The sequence below is a fragment of the Gekko japonicus genome, unplaced genomic scaffold (assembly GCF_001447785.1).
Source record: "Gekko japonicus isolate JY-2015 unplaced genomic scaffold, Gekko_japonicus_V1.1 scaffold7, whole genome shotgun sequence".
Classification (NCBI taxonomy): Eukaryota; Metazoa; Chordata; class Lepidosauria; order Squamata; family Gekkonidae; genus Gekko; species Gekko japonicus.
In genome coordinates, this window is record NW_015159711.1 from 119,077 (window position 1) to 139,922 (window position 20,846).

General features: G+C 44.0%; 1 protein-coding gene across 3 annotated transcripts in view; it reads right to left on the reverse strand.

Moving 5' to 3' along the window:
* The window catches only part of GATA4 (GATA binding protein 4), a 45,002-nt gene that overhangs the window by 21,259 nt on the left and 2,897 nt on the right, over positions 1-20,846 (reverse strand). The window contains exon 2 of one of the 3 annotated variants that reach the window (XM_015429683.1): positions 1,451-1,453. The exons of 1 other annotated variant lie outside the window; for it this stretch is intronic. In XM_015429683.1, coding sequence (XP_015285169.1) covers positions 1,451-1,453 — 3 coding nt within the window. Of the gene's footprint in view, positions 1-1,450; positions 1,454-10,237; positions 10,247-20,846 lie in introns of all 3 variants that reach the window. One more of the 3 variants, XM_015429609.1, reaches the window with a different exon arrangement.

Sequence of the window (20,846 nt, forward strand, 5' to 3'; positions counted from 1 at the left end):
GAATGCCTCCAGCCTGTTGTCAGGAAGCTGTGGAATATATGTGTGCCCCCCCCCCACCTCCATGCTTGGAGATCATCTGGAGAGACCAGGGAGGTTTTTTTCTCTCTGTTGGTGTTTAGAAGATTGTCCCATTATGGTGGTCTGTAGCCTATTGCTAGACAGACTAGACCCCTCTGTATGAAAGAGAAAAGCAGAGTGGGGAAAGGAAATAATAATGACAGAGAAAGTAGAGCGGGGGGGGGGGGGCTTTGAGATGGACAGAAGAATGAAACTTTATGCTATAAATCCTGCCTTGTGCATCAAGCGACACAAATCTTATTCCATCCACTGGATCTGTATAATGGGAATCCCGATGACCTGTTTCAGAGGGCCATGCATGATGAATGATGGCAAAGCTCTTCATCTTTTAAAGAATAATTTCTGAAAATGCTGAGTGATGCCTGAGCACCAGCATCAGCTTAAGCACCCATCTGACAGCTTCCAGACCCTAGCATCCTAAAAGATTAAGGCAAAAGAGTACACATCCTGTTGATTTGCTGGGATGGGAGGAAAAAAAATTTCTAAGAAAATCCTTCTCAAGCCTGTCCATGAACTTTTGACTGCAGGGCTGCAGCATTTCCTTCACAGGACACAGGAAAACAGTAAAATACCTGATGCTGAGACGATGGGTGGAGTTTGCAGAAGAAGTGGGTGGGGCTATTTAGCCTTACCCACTTTGGCAAGCCCTTCCCATGCTGGGTTCTGGGGCATGAAATGGCATGAATGAAAACCATGACCTAGGGATTCCCATTCCCTGTCACTCTCAGATTTGCAGTGCTGCACAGCTCCTGCTATGATCCTGAGACTCCAATTGCAGTCACAATTATAAGAACAGGATTCTAAGGAACAGCAAGAAAGAGAGAGAGCAAGAATTTGCACACTGGACAGTCCAATCTGTCTGGAGGGGGAGGGCTGGAATAGATAACCTTGTGTTCTTAAAAGGGTTGTTGTTCAATTATATGGGTACTTACATAAGAACATAAGAGATGCCAATGTTGGATCAGGCCAAAGGCCCATCCAGTCCAACACTCTGTGTCACACAGTGGCCAGAAATACCAGTGCCATCAAGAGGTCTACCAGTGGGGCCAGGACATTAGAAGCCCTCCCACTGTTGACCCGCCTCAAGCACCAAGAAGACAGAGCATCACTTGCCCCAGAGCCCCCTATCTATACCTTGTGGCAATTAGCCACTGATGGACCTCTGCTCCATATGCTTATTTAATTCCCTTTTGAAGCTGTCCATGCTTATAGCTGTCACCACTTCCTGTGGCAGTGAATTCCATGTGTTAATCACTCTTTGGGTGAAGAAGTACTTCCTTTTATCCGTTCTAGCCCAACTGCTCAGCAATTTCATCGAGTGCCCACGAGTTCTTGTATTGTGAGAAAGGGAGAAAAGTACCTCTTTCTCTACCTGCTCTTTCCCATGCATAATCTTATAAACCTCGATCATGTCACCCCTCAGTCGTCTTTTCTCCAAGCTAAAGAGCCCTAAGCGCTTTAACCTTTCCTCATAGGGAAAGTGTTCCAACCCTTTTATCATTCGAGTTGCCCTTTTCTGCACTTTTTCCAAAGCTATAATATCCTTTTTAAGGTGTGGTGACCAGAACTGCACACAGTATTCCAAATGAGGTCGCACCATTGATTTATATAGCGGCATTATGATATTGGCTGATCTGTTTACAATACCCTTCCTAATAATCCCCAGCATAGCATTGGCCTTCTTTATTGCAGTCACACACTGTCTCGACATCTTCAGTGAGTTATCTACTACAACTCCAAGATCTCTCTCTTGATCTGTCTCTGCCAGTTCAGACCCCATCAACGTGTATTTATAGTTAGGATTTTTGGCTCCAATGTGCATCACCTTGCACTTGGCCACATTGAACCCCATTTGCCATGTTGACGCCCACTCGCCCAACTTTGACAGATCCCTTTGGAGTGCCTCACAATCCTCACTGGTTTTCACCACCCCGAACAACTTTGTATCATCCGCAAATTTAGCCACTTCACTGCTTACTCCCATCTCCAAATCATTAATGAACAAGTTAAAAAGCAGTGGACCAAGTACTGATCCCTGTGGTACCCCACTGCTTACACCCCTCCACTGGGAGAACTGCCCATTTATACTCACTCTCTGTTTTCTATTAATTAGCCAGTTTTTGATCCATAAAAGGACTTGTCCTTTTATCCCATGATTTTTGAGCTTACTTAGGAGCCTTTGATGAGGAACTTTATCAAAAGCTTTCTGGAAGTCAAGGTAAACAATATCTATTGGATCCCCCTTGTCCACATGTTTGTTCACGGGCACCGGATGCCACGGGGGCCAGCAGGGGCGCGATCAGGCGCCCGCTCTTGCCGCGCAGTTCCCGGAAACTAGTACCTCTGAGGTACTAGTTTTTTCATGCGCGGCAAGAGCGGGAAGCCTTGGGTGAGCCACGGGAGCCCTACGCTCCCCAGATGTTGCAGTGAGATCGGGCCCGGAAAGTCCGCCTATCTTCCGTCGGTTCAGCGTCGCTAATGCTCCGTGTGACCGCAGCCATTAATGAACAAGTTAAAAAGAAGTGGACCAAGTACTGATCCCTGCGGTACCCCACTGCTTACCACCCTCCACTGAGAAAAGTTCCCGTTTATACTCACTCTCTATTTTCTATTAATTAGCCAGTTTTTGATCCATAAAAGGATCCTTTTATCCCATGATTTTTGAGCTTACTTAGGAGCCTTTGATGAGGAACTTTATCAAAAGCTTTCTGGAAGTCAAGGTAAATAATATCTATTGGATCCCCCTTGTCCACATGTTTGTTCACCCCCTCAAAGAACACTGAATGTGCCCTGGATTTCTAATCTCCATGGTTACAAACCACCATTGGACAAAAACTGTCTGTCTCACAGTGTGGAGTTAGAAACATCATGCTAATCCACATGCAGATGAGCTGCAAAGCACTACAGGGGTGGTTTTGCTGTCAATCAAATTACCGCAGTTTTTCAGCTGCAGGAAACAACACAACATTCAGGAGATCTAAGAGGAATGCATGGTACATTACCCTAAAATCACCTAGGGTTACCAACTCCATGTCAGAGAATTCCTAGAGATTTGGCGGTGGAGCCTGGGGAGGGGAGGAAGTTCAGCAGGCATGTAATGCCATGGAGTCCATCTTCTGAACCTGTCATTTTCTTCTTTGTACTCTGGAGAGAAGTGGTAATTTTGGGAGCTCCCCAGGCCTCACCTGGAGGTTGGCAAAATCACCTGATAATGAAGCACAGCAATATGAAGTTCAATGCTAGTCAGATCACACTCTTCTGGAGACTAGCACAGCTTGTGCTCCATCCAGCCAAATACAGCCCAAACATCGGGGACAGAGGTCTGTAAAGTATGACTCCCCTGTTTCTGCTTCCTGCCTGGGCCTGCAACTATGGATGGGGAGGCTGCTGAATGAGACAAGCAACTATTTGTGGCCGGTGGGCTGCTTCGGTTTGGCAGATCACCACTTGTGCAGGCCTGCACAAACAAAACAAAACATGAACAAATAATAAAGGCAAGAGATTATATGTTTGTCGGGGTTTTTTCTAACAAAACCAAACCAGCAGCTGATAAAGTATCTGCAGAGGTCACACTCGATCTCTCGGCAGACACACAGAGAATGCTGACCTATCCGATAAAACGGCAGGGACCAAAGTTATCAGAGGAAAATATAACTTGCAGTTTTCTGACTCAATTGATTGAGCTTTTTATCTAAAATAACAGACATTATAAGATAGGCAAAAAGTTTCAGATAACGAAGAGAATCAAAGCAGTCTTGAATCCAGATCAGATTGATGGGGGGAGGGTAGAAGGTTCAAACTCCTATATACACCCTGGGCCGATCAATAAAAGTTTCTTGGCAGTATCCCGGGAGGGGTGGGGGGGTGTCTAAAATGCTGCTAAAGTTGGGTGAACTTTGAAACTTCAGAGTTTATTCTGTGATTATCATTAACTTGGTAAACGAGTCCCTATTGATCAAACCTGGGTTGGAGGTGACAGTTGGAATGAATGGTTTGGAGGAAGGAGAAATGAAGAATATGGGGAGGGGGGAAGGGAAAAGAGATGTAGGAAAGGTGACAAAAATGATGTTGGTTGAATCCTAGATGTGCTCAGGTTGAAATACCAAATGTAGCTAATGAATAGCCATTGTGGATGGATAACTAATCTGCAGCAGGTGGTAAAGCCTCTGGCAGTGATTGGCTGAATTACCCTGAGGTCACGGAGAAGCAGGACAGACAGAAGAATCTCTGCTAATGGCTGAACACATCCTAGAGAGAAACAGGGCAGGCAGAAGCATCTACAAAAGGAAGAAGTCGGGGGTCTAAAAATGCCCTAGGAAAGCAGCAGGCCAAAGGAAATAAAAAGATTTTAAGATTCCAGAGTGGCAGCCATGTTAGTCTGCAGCTGCAAAAAATAAAACAATGGTGGAGTGGTGCGTTAAAGACTAGCAAAATTTATCTCACCTTTGCTGAGTTAGAGCTCACTTAGGTCCATTCTGCACTAGACCTTAAATCCTGGTTCAACCCTGTCCCCAAACTTAACATTCTACACTACACTTGAGTTTCACCCCTGTAATTATCTCGGGCTATTTTTTGTTTTCACTTTACATTGAGGTCACCCCGGTTTTGCCCCACACTTGTCCTGGGATAAATGGATGCTGTTATGACTAGGGGATAAATGCAAGGTATTGTGTCACGAGTTGAACTCTGATAAAACCAGGGATGAGATCCAAGTGCGAAAAGGACCTTAGTGGGATGCATAGGAGTGTAAATCCATTAGGCCTGATCTAAATACACAACAGGAGGGCCACCATCAAGTCTGCTGTATATATGCCCAGTCCAGACAGAGGTTCCTTGGAAGCTTTTTCAGGGCTCTTCAGTACAAGATCAGTAAGGGCAAACTTGACTGCCCGCTACTGATCTTCTCTTGCAATGTAAACTTACCAGAGAATACTGGATATGTTCAGAGTGTACTCTCAGTTCATGGAGAATGTGAGCCTGCCCACCCCCTGCCCCCTAGTTGGAACTGGCCACCAACCTATATAGCAGTGATGGTGAACCTTTTAGAGACTGAGTGCCCAAACTGCGACCCAAAACCCACTTATTTATCGCAAAGTGCCAACACTGCAATTTAACCTGAATATTGATGTTTTACTTTAGAAAAAACGACTCATACATTAACTTAAGATGATCCAAGCAAAGTAAGGAAAGCAATCTCAAATGCTTTCATTTACTTAAAATTATTTGGCAAGAGAATTCGACAGTTTAATGATGGTTTTATTTATTTATTTAGATTTATACCCCGCCCTCCCTGCAAGCGGGTCTGGGCCTGGCTGGGGCAATGGCACGCGTGCCCACAGAGAGGGCTCTGAGTGCCACCTCTGGCACCCGTGCCATAGGTTCGCCACCACTGCTATATAAACTAGGTGTATATCCTAAACAGTGATTTGGGACCTTGCATATGGAAAGCAGTGGCTCTACAGCTTAGCTACAGCTCTTCTCCCTTTTTTGTTGATTCTCACCGAGACAGATTTCCAGCTCTTCGATGGGTAGATGCATGCATTATTATGACTACTGCAAGAAAAGATTGATGGTTTTCTCACAGCACAATAGAATACTTTCTATATGTGTGTAGGGTTGCCAACCTCCTGGGGGGGTATCTCCCAGAATTATAGTTAATGAGACTAGTTTCCTTGGAGAAAAGGGCAGCTTTGGAGGGTGGACGTTGTGGCATTATACCCTGCAGAGGTCCCTCCCCTCTCCAGGCTCCACCTCTAAGCTCCAGGAATTTCCCAACCCAGATTTGACAAGCCTAGCGTGCCTGTATGTTTCAACACCCATGTACCTGCCCAGGGCCTGCTCAAGCTGCTTTGAACATTAGTTTTGTAGGGAATCCCAGCACAGCTCAGTTTGGTGTAGTGGGTAAGAGCGGTAGACTCTAATCTGGAGAACCGGATTTGATTCCCCACTCCTCCACATGCAGCTAGCTGGGTGACCTTGGGTCAGTCCCAGTCCTCTCAGAGCTGTTCTTTCAAGAGGAGTTCTCTCAGAGCTCTCTCAGTCCCACCTACCTCACAGGGTGTCTGTTGTGGGGAGAGGAAGGGAAGGAGATTGTAACCTGCACTGAGACTCCTTTGGGTAGTGAAAAGTGGGGTATAAAATAATTAAGAGGTTGGAGCACTTTCTCTTCAAAAGAAAAGGCTAAAACATTTCAAATTTGGTGGCGGCTGGCGGGGACGCTTTCGAATTTGGTGGTGGTAGAGATAACAAAAGGGCACATGATAGAAATTGCATAGAACTGCAGCCAGAGTAGATAGAATTTTTTCTCTCCCCCTCTCATAATGCTAGAATTAAAGATCACCCAGTCCAGGACAGACAAAAAAAAATACCTCTTCATGCATCGTAACTAATGTATGGGATTCCTTGTCATAAGATGTATTGGTGGCCACTGACTTAGATGGTTTTATAAGGGGATTAGACTACTTTATAGAAGACATGTCTGCCAGAGAGCCTGAAGGAGCCTCCATATTCAGAGGCAGCATGTCAGTTAGTGCCAGCCCTATATGCCCCACCAGGGCATGGCTATGGCCTTTCCTATCATGCTTGAGGTCTTTCTGAAGATATCTGGCTGGCTGCTGTTGGAATACCCAAAATTAGGTGGAGCCTTGGTCTGACCTAGCAAGGCTCTGATGTGATGTAATTGTGACAGTGAGCCCCGCCCTGTGCCATTTCTTTCAGTTAAAAAATCTCTACAATTTCTACATCATGGGGCCTAGTAATTGTTGGGAAAGTCCTTAAGGAAAAGATTAGGCTCGATGTCTTTTCTTTAGCTTTGCCCAGAAAGATTTTTTTTTACCAATAGAGCTATACTCTTTGGAAGACAGTGGTAGACATGGGGGGTGGGTGGAGAAATGTGCTTTAGATTCGTCTCCCTCCAGCCAACTTCTGCCTGCCTTATTTGGAGACACTTTCTCAAGTCTGGGAAAGAAAGGTCAGCAAGTGGAAGGGTAGGGAAGCAGAAAGCGTCTGAGCCATTTACAAGACCATAGAAAGCAGACTTTAAAGGTTCTTTTTCAGGCATTGTATGAAGAAAACAACATAAAAACAATCATGAGTCTATGCCTGGGAGGTGGGGTGGAGAAATTCTATGGCTGCTGAGGCAAGAAACAGGACTTCAAGCAGTTTCTCAGTGAATGTAAATGGAGGTTAAATTTGCAAATCATGCCTCCTTTCCATAAGCCCTGCTAGAGCAGACCAGATCTGTCCTCTGGTTCTAGCATCCTTTTTCCTGTGAAATGGAGGTTCCATTTAGCTATCACGACTGTCAAAAATATTATATAAATTATGCTAGGTCGATCTGGTGCATCACCTCGTTTCCAAAAGCAGCCAGCCAGATGCTCCCAGGCTTCGTCCTGGAATGTGCCTTCAGTGCCCAGGTTGAACTGGACAAACCAAGAAGACTAAGCTAAGTGAGCACCCAGGCATGTGCCTCATACAACTAGGGACAGCATCGCCCTATCTCGAGCACTGATTCATTCTACCTAATTTTCTTCTTTGGTTGTTTTTTTTTTGGGGGGGGGGAGGAATCCAAACATATGAATTTATGTCATGAGAGCCTTCATTTAAATAATGTTTATAGAACAGAAACAATTCTTGTTTAAGGAGAAATGTTCAAGTCCAGTAGCACGTTAAAAGACCAACAAGCTTTCCACGGCACAAGCTGTTTTGAGAGTCAAACCTGCCTTCATCAGATACCCGGCACAGGAACTTTGACTCTCAAAAGCTTGGTGGTGGTGGTGGCCTATTCATGGTGACCCCTTGTGGGGTTGCCAACCTTCCGGTGAGGCCTGGAGGAATCACAACAGAACTACTGAGAACAGTACCCCTTTAGGGTTGCCAGCACCAGGCTGGGAAATTCATGGATCCTTGGGAGGGCAAGCTTTGTGGAAAGAAAAGACCTCGGCAGGGTATAAGGCCATAGAAGTTGGAGTTGGCAACACTAACTCCTTCCCAACAGCCAACCTACCTTTATCTGCCCCTCAATCTTCAGCTTTCCTTCTCCCCTCCCCTGCCTGGCCCAGCAGCCTCTGCGTAGGAAAACTGTCCCAGTTGCATGGTGCTGGTCACTGGGCCAGGCCCACTTGCATGGGAGGAAACCCTCAAGGACTTGTGGGATGGCATCTCACTTTTCTTCTCTGTATCCCCTTCCCCACACTTCCCCCCCCCCCGTCCTCCTGGCCACCCTCCTATCCTTTCCCCTTTCTCTGCCTCATTCTAACCTTCTCAACCATTCAGCAACCTACCTTTATCTGCCTCCCATCTTCAGCTATATTTATTATTCATTTACATTATTCTCCTCTCCTTTTCATTCACACACCAACCCTATGAGGTAGGCTAGGCTGAAAGTATCTGACTGGTTCATAATCACCCAGTGAGCTTCCACAGTAAGATGGCAATTTGAACCTGGGTCACCCAGACCTTACTCTGAAACTCTAACCGCTGCACTTTCATAGGGTGGCTGCTGTTGAAGAGTAGGAAGCAGCCAGGCCTAGTTGAGTCACTCAGGTGACATCAAGTCACCCAGAGGGTACTTCCAGGCCTAGAGCTGCCCAACATCCAGATGGGTCCTGAAGATCTCCCAGAATTAAAACTCCAGATGACAGTTCTGTCCCCCTTGAGAAAAAACTGTTTTGGTGGGTGGACTCTATGGCATTATATTCAGCTGAGGCCTCTCCACTCCCCAAACCCTGCCCTCTTCAGACTCTACCACAAAATCTCCAGGAATGTCCCGAACTGGAACTGGGAGCCCTAGTCAGGCCTGAGCCCAATGAGTCCTCCCTCAAAGGCCAAAATAGGCCTGGAAAGGGCCCTGCCCTCCCACCCTGCCTTTTACTGACTGAGCCAAGCCTGGAATACTGTGTTTGCCTAGCAAGAGCCACTGAGGAAATCTGTTGATTAAAGCTACAGAAGATCCCTTCATCATTAACTCCCCCAATATTTGGGTTTTTTTAGATTTCACATTTTTCTGCAAACCCGGGACCCTTTTCAGGTTTGTAAAAAAAGATCTGTTTTGCCCATTCACAGCTCCAGTCATCAGCTTTTTAATTATCCAAAGATTTTTTGACTTTAGTATTAGAATACAAGATAGATATAGATATAAATATATGCCCAATTAGCTTCTGTGACTGTGGTGAACATGGCATGGTGTTTAAAAGTGGTAACTTACAGAAGTTATCTGTTAAAGCAAGGGTCCATTTCCAGTAAAATTTTAAGAATTGAAGAAAAGAATAACTTTCCTTATTTAAAGATCATAGATACCAAAATAAAATCATAAAGACATTTGGGCTTGTTGAGAGGGTTATAGATGTTTCTCTTGATTGTCAAGAAATCATAGATTTTCTATTCATTTCCTTGAAGCCCCTGCCTGGAAAGAGGGCACCACCATTTAGTGAAGAAAGAGCAGCTCAGGCCCCAAATATAGTGGAGAGGGGATGGAGATGTGCCCGAGCACATCTCTCTCTCTCTCTCTGTCTACAGATGAAGACTTGAAACGCATACCCATTAGCAGTTTGTCTTTAGGATTCCCATATAAAGTGGTGCTAATGTAGCATAGCTGAGATCAGTTGACAGTTTGGTATTAAATCAGGCTGGCGCCTTGATGCCAAACGTTGACACTGGTTCAACAAACATTTTAAGGTCCAGGCTAGTCATTAGTAACTGGAAGGCTCACCCATAGTTACCCATAGTTACCAACTCCATTGCAATCCCCTCCCCCCTTCTACGGTGTGTGCTGCGTTGATTTAAATGTCAAAAGGGAGTGCAAGACAGACTAATCACTACTCTTCACTGGATCCAAAGCAGCTGCAGAAGAAGGAACAGAGACCCAACTGCAAAAATAAGGAGAGGACTGCCCTGTTATATTCACAAGTAACATAGACACGAAAGAATAAGGTACATATTTGAAACTGTTGCCATATCCTGCAAAAGTGCAGAAAAGGGCAACACGAATGATAAAAGGGTTGGAACACTTTCCCTATGAGGAAAGGTTAAGGCGCTTAGGGCTCTTTAGCTTGGAGAAACGACGACTGAGGGGTGACATGATTGAGGTTTATAAGATTATGCATGGGAAAGAGCAGGTAGAGAAAGAGGTACTTTTCTCCCTTTCTCACAATACAAGAACTCGTGGGAACTCCATGAAATTGCTGAGCGGTCGGGTTAGAAAGGATAAAAGAAAGTACTTCTTCACCCAAAGAGTGATTAACACTTGGAATTCACTGCCACAGGAAGTGGTGGCGGCTACAAGCATGGACGGCTTCAAAAGGGAATTAGATAAGCATATGGAGCAGAGGTCCATCAGTGGCTATTAGCCACAAGGTATAGCTAGGGGCTCTGGGGCAAGTGATGCTCTGTCTTCTTGGTGCTTGGGGGGGGGGTCAACAGTGGGAGGGCTTCTAATGTCCTGGCCCCACTGGTGGACCTCCTGATGGCACTGGTATTTCTGGCCACTGTGTGACACAGAGTGTTGGACTGGATGGGCCTTTGGCCTGATCCAACATTGGCATATCTTATGTTCTTATGTATGTTCTTATCATGAGAATTTGGCTATGAAGTTTCTAGCTTTCTGCCATCTCCTTTCTAAGATTGCATTAGAAGCATGGAATTAGGCCTGACAGCTAAATGGAACCTTCATGTATGGAGGCTGTATACCTCAGAACAGCAGATTCAAAGAACATGTGGGGAGTACCTGTCACGGACTATCCACTTAGCTTCTGAAATAGACTAAAGGGTCTCACATTCTGTGTCACCTACAGTAACACTGTTACTTACAGTATCACCTTCAATAATGCTGACAGTAACAACAGCCAGTTCACCCAAGCACTGGTACACGGTTAACTTTCTCTGTGTTACTATTTCAGGTATTCTCAAAAAAAAAAAAAATTAAGCTCCTATAAACTTTGAGGCAACCAAGTTGCTTCCATTTGCAAAAATGCACATTTATAGTTAATATTCAAAATGATTGCCAAATAGGAAGAAGCCTAGTATGAAAAGTGTGCCATCAAAATTGTTGAATGGGCTACAAGGCAATCAAAAGTAGAGTATTCAAAAGCTGAACAAATGGGGGTGCTGCCAATGATGTTTCTCACCTGGGATCTGGTCATAGCAATAGTCCAGTGGCACCTTAGAGGATGCCATTTGGTTTCGGGCTGCCTGATACCAAGGCATTGTTTACTTATGTACTTCATTTACAGCCTGCCTTTCTCACACTAAGACCCAACGGAGATTACAAAATATAAAAAGAAAGCCACCAAGAAAGCATAATTCATCCAATGAACAATGCAATAGGACTGGGACAGCAAAATAGAATGCAGACCTCAAAAAGTAAGACAGGATGTACCATAATCAATTCAGAAAATGAATTACACAAGTAGAAGACAAGGCAGCAAAATCAAGATTAATAATACAATAATAAGTGCAGTACACCACAGTCTTCTAAAAGCGCTTTCTCAAACCATTCCATTATCCTATAGCCCTACTTCTGTCATCAAAAACTCTCCTGAACATTTCTGTTTTGCACAGTCTTCAGAAAACCATTATGTTCTCTTCCTGCAGCTGAGGACAGGAAACCTTTGAGCTTATGGACTTGGATTCAACAAGTTGGATTCAAACAGCTTTTCTGCTGCTGAAAAAGGGAGAACCTTTGACCACCAGAAAGGCTGTGCTGAGGATCACAGGACCTGCGTGGACAAAAGCCATATGGGGTGGGGCTGTAGTATGAAAGGAAGTTAGGAGAGATTAAGCGAAAGAGCGGGTAGGAGCCAACTTCTAGCCCTTTTCCTTCTTGTCACAGCCCCCAATGTCCACCCAAAAGTGGCATGTGCTCCTGAAGTGGAAAAGGGTAGTCAGTAGGAATCACCCTCTATCCTCCCATGAAGTACAATGCTACCTGCGCACAGTGGCTGGGGTTACCAACAGTCCTGGAGAAAAATGTCCTGTCCCTTCAGTAGAATGGAAATGGGTAGCTGAAGCTTTTCATGTCATGGCAGTAAATTACATCCCTCTATTAAACCTGTGCCCTGACCTGGATTCCCCAGGCTAGCCCAACCTCATCAGATCTTGGAAGCCAAGCAGGGTCATCCCTGGTTAGTATTTGGATGGGAGACCACCAAAGAAGTCCAGGGTTGCTATACAAGGGCAGGCAATGGAAAACTGTCTCTTGCCTTGAAAACTGTATAGGGTTAAGTGGGTTGTGACTCAACAATACTTTCCACCACCATTAAATCTCTGTTAAAGGGTCAGGACATTTTTTTCTTCAGGCAGTTAGTAACCCAAAGAAAGGGAATGGGGGTATCATTTATTGTATTGTTTATTGAATGCATTATTTTGTTTTTACTGCATTGTCTTCTAATTCTTGTAATTCAGTTTTTGCATTGTTTATGGCACATCATACTTTTTAATGCATTGTTTTATAATTATTTAATCCATCTTGATTCACAGCGAGAAAGGCAGACTAAGTAAGTAAATTATGTGCATGTAAAGTGCTATTAAAATCAATTGGTCCTGTGTAAATTAGCATAGGACTGTTATCAGTCTAAATTTGTGGGGATCTGGTTTCCATTGTTACAATTTATGTCTGAACAGGGAGTAATTCCTTCGAACACTTACTATTGCAAGATGCTGTTCTTGTAAAGGAGTAATAGTTAAATCTTATTTTTTTTATTTGTTGCTTATTTGATCCTCATTGTTATTATTCATAAAGTAATCACATTAATAATAACAATAAGGATGTGTTGAACAACATCAAATAAGCAAATGGAGATTCAGAATGTTTAAATTGTGTATATGTAATGTATGCTATCAAGAGTTTGAAAATAAAATAAAATTTAAAAATGAATGATCAATACATTAATTTGCAAAGTCATTATATTTTCAGCCTTATAACTTACATTGTTGATTTAAACAAAACAATGTATTTCCCCCCCCATGCTGAATAAGTATGTTTCTCTCCATTTATCTGCACTGTGATCTCCTATAAACTTTTCAGGGTGGTTGTTTGTAGTCGGGGTTTTTTGCCCCTTTCACTCTTGAGGCATTCCTAACAGCTGTTCCCCCCTCTTAGCCCTTTCTTCCTACAGCTTTTGGCATGTTCCATTCCAACGCCTTAAGAGGTGGTTGTAGCTCCCCTTAGGACAGAAGATTGCAATGATGCTTGTAACCATTTCAGTAGTATGAAATTGATTCTGCAGGCAAAATTCCAGTGGACATGTTTTTCCCCCTTGAAATAAAATATTTTGATTAGCTGATGAAATATCCCATATGGTGAAGTATTATTTGAGGGCAATATTAAACATCAGACTATTATTAATAAAAGGAAAGCCCAATGTATAATACGATTCTAAACAAAGTTACATCTTTTAAGTCCACTGGAGTCAAGCCCAGTGTCAGATGGAGACCCATATGTGCCTCCCTGAGCTCCTTGGAGGAAGGGTGGAATAAAAATGTACTAAATTAACAAGTAACATTGATCAAACAGAGAAATTAAACAAACCCTTAAAAATGCTAAGATACACTGGTGAGTGTTGAGAGTCCCATATAGGATTGTTAGCATTCACTACTGGATGTCTTAACAGTGGGAAATTTTACATTTATTTTTCAGACAATGAAATTAATCTGGAATTGTCTGCATTCAGGTTAATATTCAGATTTTGGACGTTCACTGAAGCACATATACTATAATCCCAAAGAATTTTTTATGCATCAGTGTATGAATGACATAGCATGGGATGGCCACACGTAGTTTCCTTTCATATATTTTACAGACTTTTAAGAATCAGCAGGCCTGAAGCTAATTTAGAAACCTTGATATGCTTGTTTTCTATATGGATTTTTTCTCTATGACAGAACATTCAGTCCTGTGACATCTCATGTGATCTAAAGAGGTACTGCCCAAGCACAGTTAAACCATCTCCTGACAAAGCTAAAGAACATTAAACTGGGTTGTTATAGTGTTTCCTCACATACGTATAAAGTGAAGGGTGCAGCAGATGAGGCAGATTGAACCCTTTCCTTCCCAGCTTTACTTGCCCATGTTCTGCCACTTCAGGTACCTTCCTCTCAGTCTGGCTCAATTCCAAGTTCAAAGCCAGGCAGGAATGGGGGGAGGGTTCCTCTGTTCTTGCCTTCTGTGCATCTTAAAATAAAATTAGTTCCCCACCCCCTGCTTTATATGCAAATGGAACATATAATTGGACAACAAACAACATGGCTCCCCCTGTCAGGTCTAGTTGGACACTAAAAGAACTCAGCCTTACTTACGATTAACAACTGTCCTTTGAGGGATGGGCTCTAATTATGTTTTTAAAGACACAGAACTAACAAAAGAACACTATATAAAGCCACAATCTGTTCCTGAAAATATCCCAGGCAGAACATTATTACAAAGTAAGTCCATTTATTTTTAATCCTAATTTTACAGTGAGAGGAACTGTAAGAATAAATCAAAATGGAATACATGCAAATCCATCTGGCCACAGATCTATTCAGAGGAAATATTTATTTTACTTAGGACTTAATTTGAGTTGAAGCTCAGCCCCAAAATTGGTAAGAGTTTCAAGGCAAAGGGTATGATTGAAAGGCAAATCTGAAACCCAAAGCATTTGTTTTAGCAATTCAACACAGCTCTTTACCTGTGTGTGTGGGGGAAGCATATGGAAAACCTATGCGTTTTCTTCCTGTGATCGTACAAGAATGCAACCATGGGGAGGGGGGGGAGAGAGAAAAAAAAAAGAGAGAGAGAGAGAGAGAGCGAGAGAGAGAGAGAGAGAGAACGAACTGATAATGGTGTTTCTATCAGCCAGTTCCCAATATTCTGGTTCCATTTAGAGTATGCAGCTCGGTACCTAAATTAGCAGCCAGATCTTTTTTATTTTTGAAATATCAAGGCCAGAAATCAGAAATGGTTTGTGCCAAAAGAGCCCTACTGGTTTCAGTGGAGCTTTGCTGTGATTTATTCCACAAGTACTTCTAAAATACAGTTGGAACTTGGAGGGGAAATCCCTTAGAAACCAAAACTAGCTAAGCTGTTTTTTATAATCACCTATAGCATATCCTGGTTGTCCCCCCTCCATCCACAGCATACTGTTAGTATTTAGAGTTCCTGCCTTAGTGGTGGAACCTGTTGTCAAGTCACAGCTGGATTATGGTGACCCTGTAGGGTTTTCAAGGCAAGAGACATTCAGAGGTGTTTTGCCCTTGCCTGCCTCTGTGTACTGATCCTGGAGTTCCTTTGTGGCCTCCCAACCAGAGCTGACCCCACTTCACTTCCCAGATCTGATGAGATTAGGATACTGTGGGCCATCAAGATCAGCATTTATGGCTGTCAGTAGAGCAACATGCTTTTTAAAATTGCAACTTGACTATAATTTTTGGTTATTAAACACATTAGCCCTGACCTGGATAGCCCAGGCTTGCCCGATCTCATCAGATTTCAGAAGCTAAGCAGGGTCAGCCGTGGCTAGTATCTGGATGGGAGACCTCTAAGGACTACCAGGGCCATTACATGGAGGCAGGCAATGGCAGACCGCCTGTGGACATCTCTTGTCTTGAAAAACCCACGGGGTCACCATAGGCCAGCGATGACTTGACAGCACATTCCACCATTAGACACATTGGAACACACTTTGTTCATGCCTAGTGTAGTCATTTGACAGAGCAGTTTCGGCTAGACCATGACAAGGACACTAGACCTTCCAATGTTTCTCCAGTGAAAACAGAGACGCATTCACAGTTCCTTAACTCTAAGACTCAGAACTGCTGCTTGAATCTCTACTTTCCACCTCTATCATACATTGCTGAAGGCTGTCCTCTGTTGTATGTATTTACCCTGCAGTTACCTCCCCTGCACCCAGGGGTCGTTTTGTAGAAAAAGAGCTAGGGGAACTCATTAGCATAACTCATTAGCATATGCCACACCCCCTGACATCACTGGAAGTGTGTCATAAGGCCACACCCCCTCACATCACCGGAAGTGTGTCATAAGGCCACACACCCCGCCCCCAACGGTCCCGGCCGCCGCCGGCCTTGGAGCTCCACTGCCGAGCACCATGAGGGGCCCGGCGGTGGACCTGCAAGGCCGGCGGGAGTGCGAGGAAGCTCCGCGAAGGCCTTCCCTGGCCCCAGGCAGGCAGGGGTGGGGAGAGGCAGGGAGGAAGCAACTTACCCTCCCTCTTCTCCTGCCTCCTCCTGGCTGAATGAGGGCCAGAAGCGGGACGGCCGGAAGCAGGGGGCGGGGCTTTTTCATGTGCCCTGCCCCCCGTACCTCACCCGGGGGAACTGCGATCCCCCGCGATCCCCCACGAAATGACCTCTGCCTGCACCTATACAAAAGCCAGGAGGATCTTTATTCCTTGAGTGAAAAATACATTCAACAGTAATAATTGTGCGTCATCCAGTTGCAAGCAACCCAGGACCATGGAGTTTACAAGGGAAAAGATGAGCAGAGGTGGTTTGCCATTGCCTTCCTCTGCATAGCAATCCCAGTCTTCATTGGTGGTCTCCCACCCAAGTACTAACTGTGGCCAACCCTGCTTAGTGTCCAAGCTCTGACAAGACCAGGCGAGGCTGGGTTATCAGCCTGCTACACTAGACAATAATTGTCCTAAAATATGTCATCAGCAGTTCAAAACTAACCTGTGTAAGTAGCCCCAGGATGTGAAACGGCAAGCTGTGCACAGTATTGTGCCTCAGTGTTCATGGGCATGCATTTACATGCTAATGTGCCAAAGGCAAGATGCATCCGCAATCCATATGGGCTAAATTCAGATGACACAACAAGCTGATATTAAGCTGGGATGTACATGAACTGTTGCAAGCCTTGTACGGTCCCTGACCCTCCCTCTACCTCCTCTCTCTTCATGCAAAGAATTCTAACTAGAAATAAACTCTAGTTCCCCATCATGTGCGAATTGAGGCTCATGACCCAGGCAGAGTTAGTCTCCCCCTCCCCCAAGATCCTAAAGCAGAATCCCTCTCTGCTGGGGAATGGGGCAGTAACCCCATGTAAACCATGTGCTTGCTTGTCATTTATTAGGGTACATAATGGGTAATCTGGGTGAATTTCTCACCAGAATTTTCTGTGAAAGAGCAAAGCATGCCTGAACCCAGTAACTAGCGGGGGTCATGCACACTCTGCCTTAAGGCTTCCTTGTTTTGAGATATACAGTACAGTGTTAAGGAGAGTTATACCCGTCTCTAAGCACATTGATTGAGTTGCCAACTCCAGCTTGGGAAATTCCTGAAGATTTGGGGGGTAAAGGCTAGGGAGGGTGCGGTTTGGGCCCAGGAGGGAGGTCAGCATCCCCCAAAGTGACCATTTGCTCCAGGGGAACTGACCTCTGTAGTCTGGGTATCTCTAGGTCCCACCTGGAGGTTGGCAACTCTACATGGACTTCAGTGAATTTAGTGGGGTATAATAACTCTTGTTTAGGATTGTACTGTTAATTTCTAGTGTTGCCTGAGACGGAAAGGGCTGAACCCTAATAAAAGACATGTGTAAGCCAATCAAACAAAAAAATGCAAATGAGGCATCCCCCAAATGCAGAAATGGGGCAAGAACCAGAAAACACAGACTGTCCTGTGTCCCCAGGGACACTCTGAGTGACCTTAAACACCAGTCTGCATTCATTTCTTCAAAGTAAGTTATTCTTGTTAGGAATGCAGGTGGGAATTGGTGTAATTAACAGAGTAATCATCATCCAAGGTTATTCTTGATTAACTGCTGGGAGTCAATTTTTATGGGAGAGGGCAGCAGCAAAGGTACATTTTTATTTGATGATAAGAGGAGCCGATTTGGTTCTACAAAAATGAGGAACGAATATTCAAAAGTGTTTTGGTGAGTAGTCTAAGAATTCAGTGCTATGCAAATACATGTAGATTTAACCAATTAATTAAGCAGTTAATCAAAAGGCAAATACTACTCAACAAGTCTAACTCTGTTTATTCCAAGCATATTTTCTATTGCTTTTTGCTGTGCCCCCAAAACTTTTTTATTTACCTGCAAACATGCATTTTAAAAAACTGAAATCGGGATAGTATCCAGTTCTGGTGTGTATTTCCCCCCCCCCCCCCAGATAACTATCTGTCATTAAAGGCAAAAAAAAAAATGCTCTCCCCCTCCCCCTGGATATATGTATTTTTGGATTACAAATTGGTCTCAAGCAAAATGAAACTGTAGCAACTATTTCAATTAAGACTTAAGCAAGCCGTGTCCTTGGTTTTTAAAACAAGAAAAAGAAAACCTTATTTCATATTCTAAAGCCTTGTTAAAGAGAGGGAAATGCTGTTGTAACATCCCCACCCTCCTGCCTTGGGCTCCTGGTGTTTGTATTTAAATATGCATACTGAAGAGAGAAAAGAAGGCAGTGCCCCCTCGAGGGCTCCTATTCTTCTTCTTAGCTTGGAAAAGCAAACACTGGGCAACAACCTCTTTTATGTGCTTTAAACTAATTTGCAAGCCTTTCTTCTTTCCTAGCACAGACTAGTTAATTGTCTGGAGCAGGGGTAGACATTTTGTTTTTTGCCAAAGTGCAAAACCAAAAAACCCCAACAAAACATTTACAGCGAGGATGTAGGTGTTGTGGTGACCGAAACTGGGTGGTGGTGGGGTGGTGGTGGGGTGGGGTGGTCAGGAGCAGTACAATACTTAGCCAGCCATCTCAGGGCATGGTTGTCAACTGGCCTAGAGAAAAATGTCTTGTCCCTTTAAAGGAGTTCATTGAGGTGTTGTTATTGTTGTTGTTTTTAAGCTTCATTTATAACCAATGTTCCCTCTAAACTGTGGAGTCTCATGAGCAAAAATTCTACTTTGTGAGCTCCTGGCGTTAAAGTTGTGAGCAAGCAATTTGGCTACTGCATAAATTAGTTGGCTCTGGAGCCGTCCTTCCCCTGAGCTAAGACAAAAATATGTGAGCTGGAGGCTAAAAAACTGTGAGCTAGCTCACACTAACTCAGCATAGCGGGAACACTGTTTATAACCTGCCTTTCTCACTGAGACTCAAATTGGATTACAACATATGAAAAGAAATTCAATCATACAGCAAGAACCTCCAGTCAACAACACAGTGTGTGTATGTGTGTAAAGTGCCATCAAGTCACAGCCTGGTGACCCCATAGGGTTGTCAAGGCTAGTGAGAAAGAAGAGGTGGATTGCCATTGCCTTCCTGGGCCAGCAATGCCATAGGACTAGGATTACAGGATTGGGAAACAGTGCAGGCGAAAAACTGTTTAATAAGGGAGCAAAAAGTGTCTGAGACATGCCATGAAAAGCTTCAGCTGCCAGTTTCAACATATGAAACCTCTAGAAAAAGGACAGGACGTTGTTCTCCAGGCCAGTTGGCAATGCTACCTGAAGGGTCACTTTGGTTCCTGGTGCAGAGAACTGGCCCTGTGTTCTGATCAGAATGGTCTGGTGTGCTGCTGCTGCTCAGCAGACGTGCCAATAGGTGCCCAACCCTGGTCTAGAGCAAGCCACCTTGATGGAAGGCATCCTTTGGGGGGGGGGGGTGATGGTTCATGTGTTTGCCAGTGTTAGGGACTGCTGAATGTGACAGGAAAGTTTGACCTCTCAGACCATGCAGGAAGTGTGACTTGCTGACTGAGAGAAGGACAGATGAATAAACAGCCACATGGAAGCTGAAGGGACAAGAGGAAACAGCAATTCTAGAAAACTCAAATGAATCGCAACCACAGACTCCACCCTGAAATGAAAGCAGAACCCAGATCTTAGTTATAAAATCTCTAGCCCAAAACAGATGCCATGGAACTGTATATAATAGAATGGGGGACTCTGATCTTAAAGAGGATATGCAAGTGAGGGGAGCTAAAATGTTTCCCTCCACTTCTTACCTCCCCAGTCTATATTGTTTTGCCTCCCAGCCTGGCTCCAGTACAGATTGCAAGTTATCCTAGAAACAAATTGCCTGACACAGTAATTCTTGGGAAAGAAAGGGCAGGGAGACAGACATAGGAGCATGTAGCAAGACCATAAGAAAAAAGTATCTTGTGTGTGTCAGAACATGGCCAGTACATTATTAAAATATATCATCAGTGCAATGCCATTAAAGATGCTTCATGCAATTAGAGTGTCATCCTTTTGTTCCCCAAGGTAGTTTTTAAATAAAAATAAATAATATTTCCTTATTCCCTGGCCACAACCAGAAGAAATTAGGAACATTTCTGCATGAATTTTTACAAATTTGGACTTGAAATAGGACGCAACAGCATTGCTTTACACTTTACCTGCAGTGCAAATAAAAAATACGTTATACATGTGTTCCCTTTAGAGTTCTAGTTCTTCTTACATCCTGAATCCTTACCCCTTCCTTCACTGTAAGAAATCAGACTCTCTGAGCTGCAATAAATTTATGGATCAGAAACTGAAACCATTTCTGAACTGTGCGGAATTGTTTACCAAACATGAATTGGCTTGAACAGCTTCAGTCAAGGCTGCAAGGGAACCAAACTGAAACTCAATTCACACTGTCATCTCCCTTCTGCTCTTCATTCTTTCCTCCAACCCAAATGGACTTTTTCAATTTGAACTTACAAAGGTGATTTTATGAAATGGTTCAATCCATGTCTAGACCAAAGATAACTAATCATTCCGATACAAGAGTAAAACAGGAAGGGGTGGAGGAGCATGCCGCTTTCCTTGGTTTTTACAGATTGCATAGGCTATCCTGTATCTCTGCAAGTTTATGGAAAGTAGTCTTGCCCAACTCCCATTCATTTCAGCA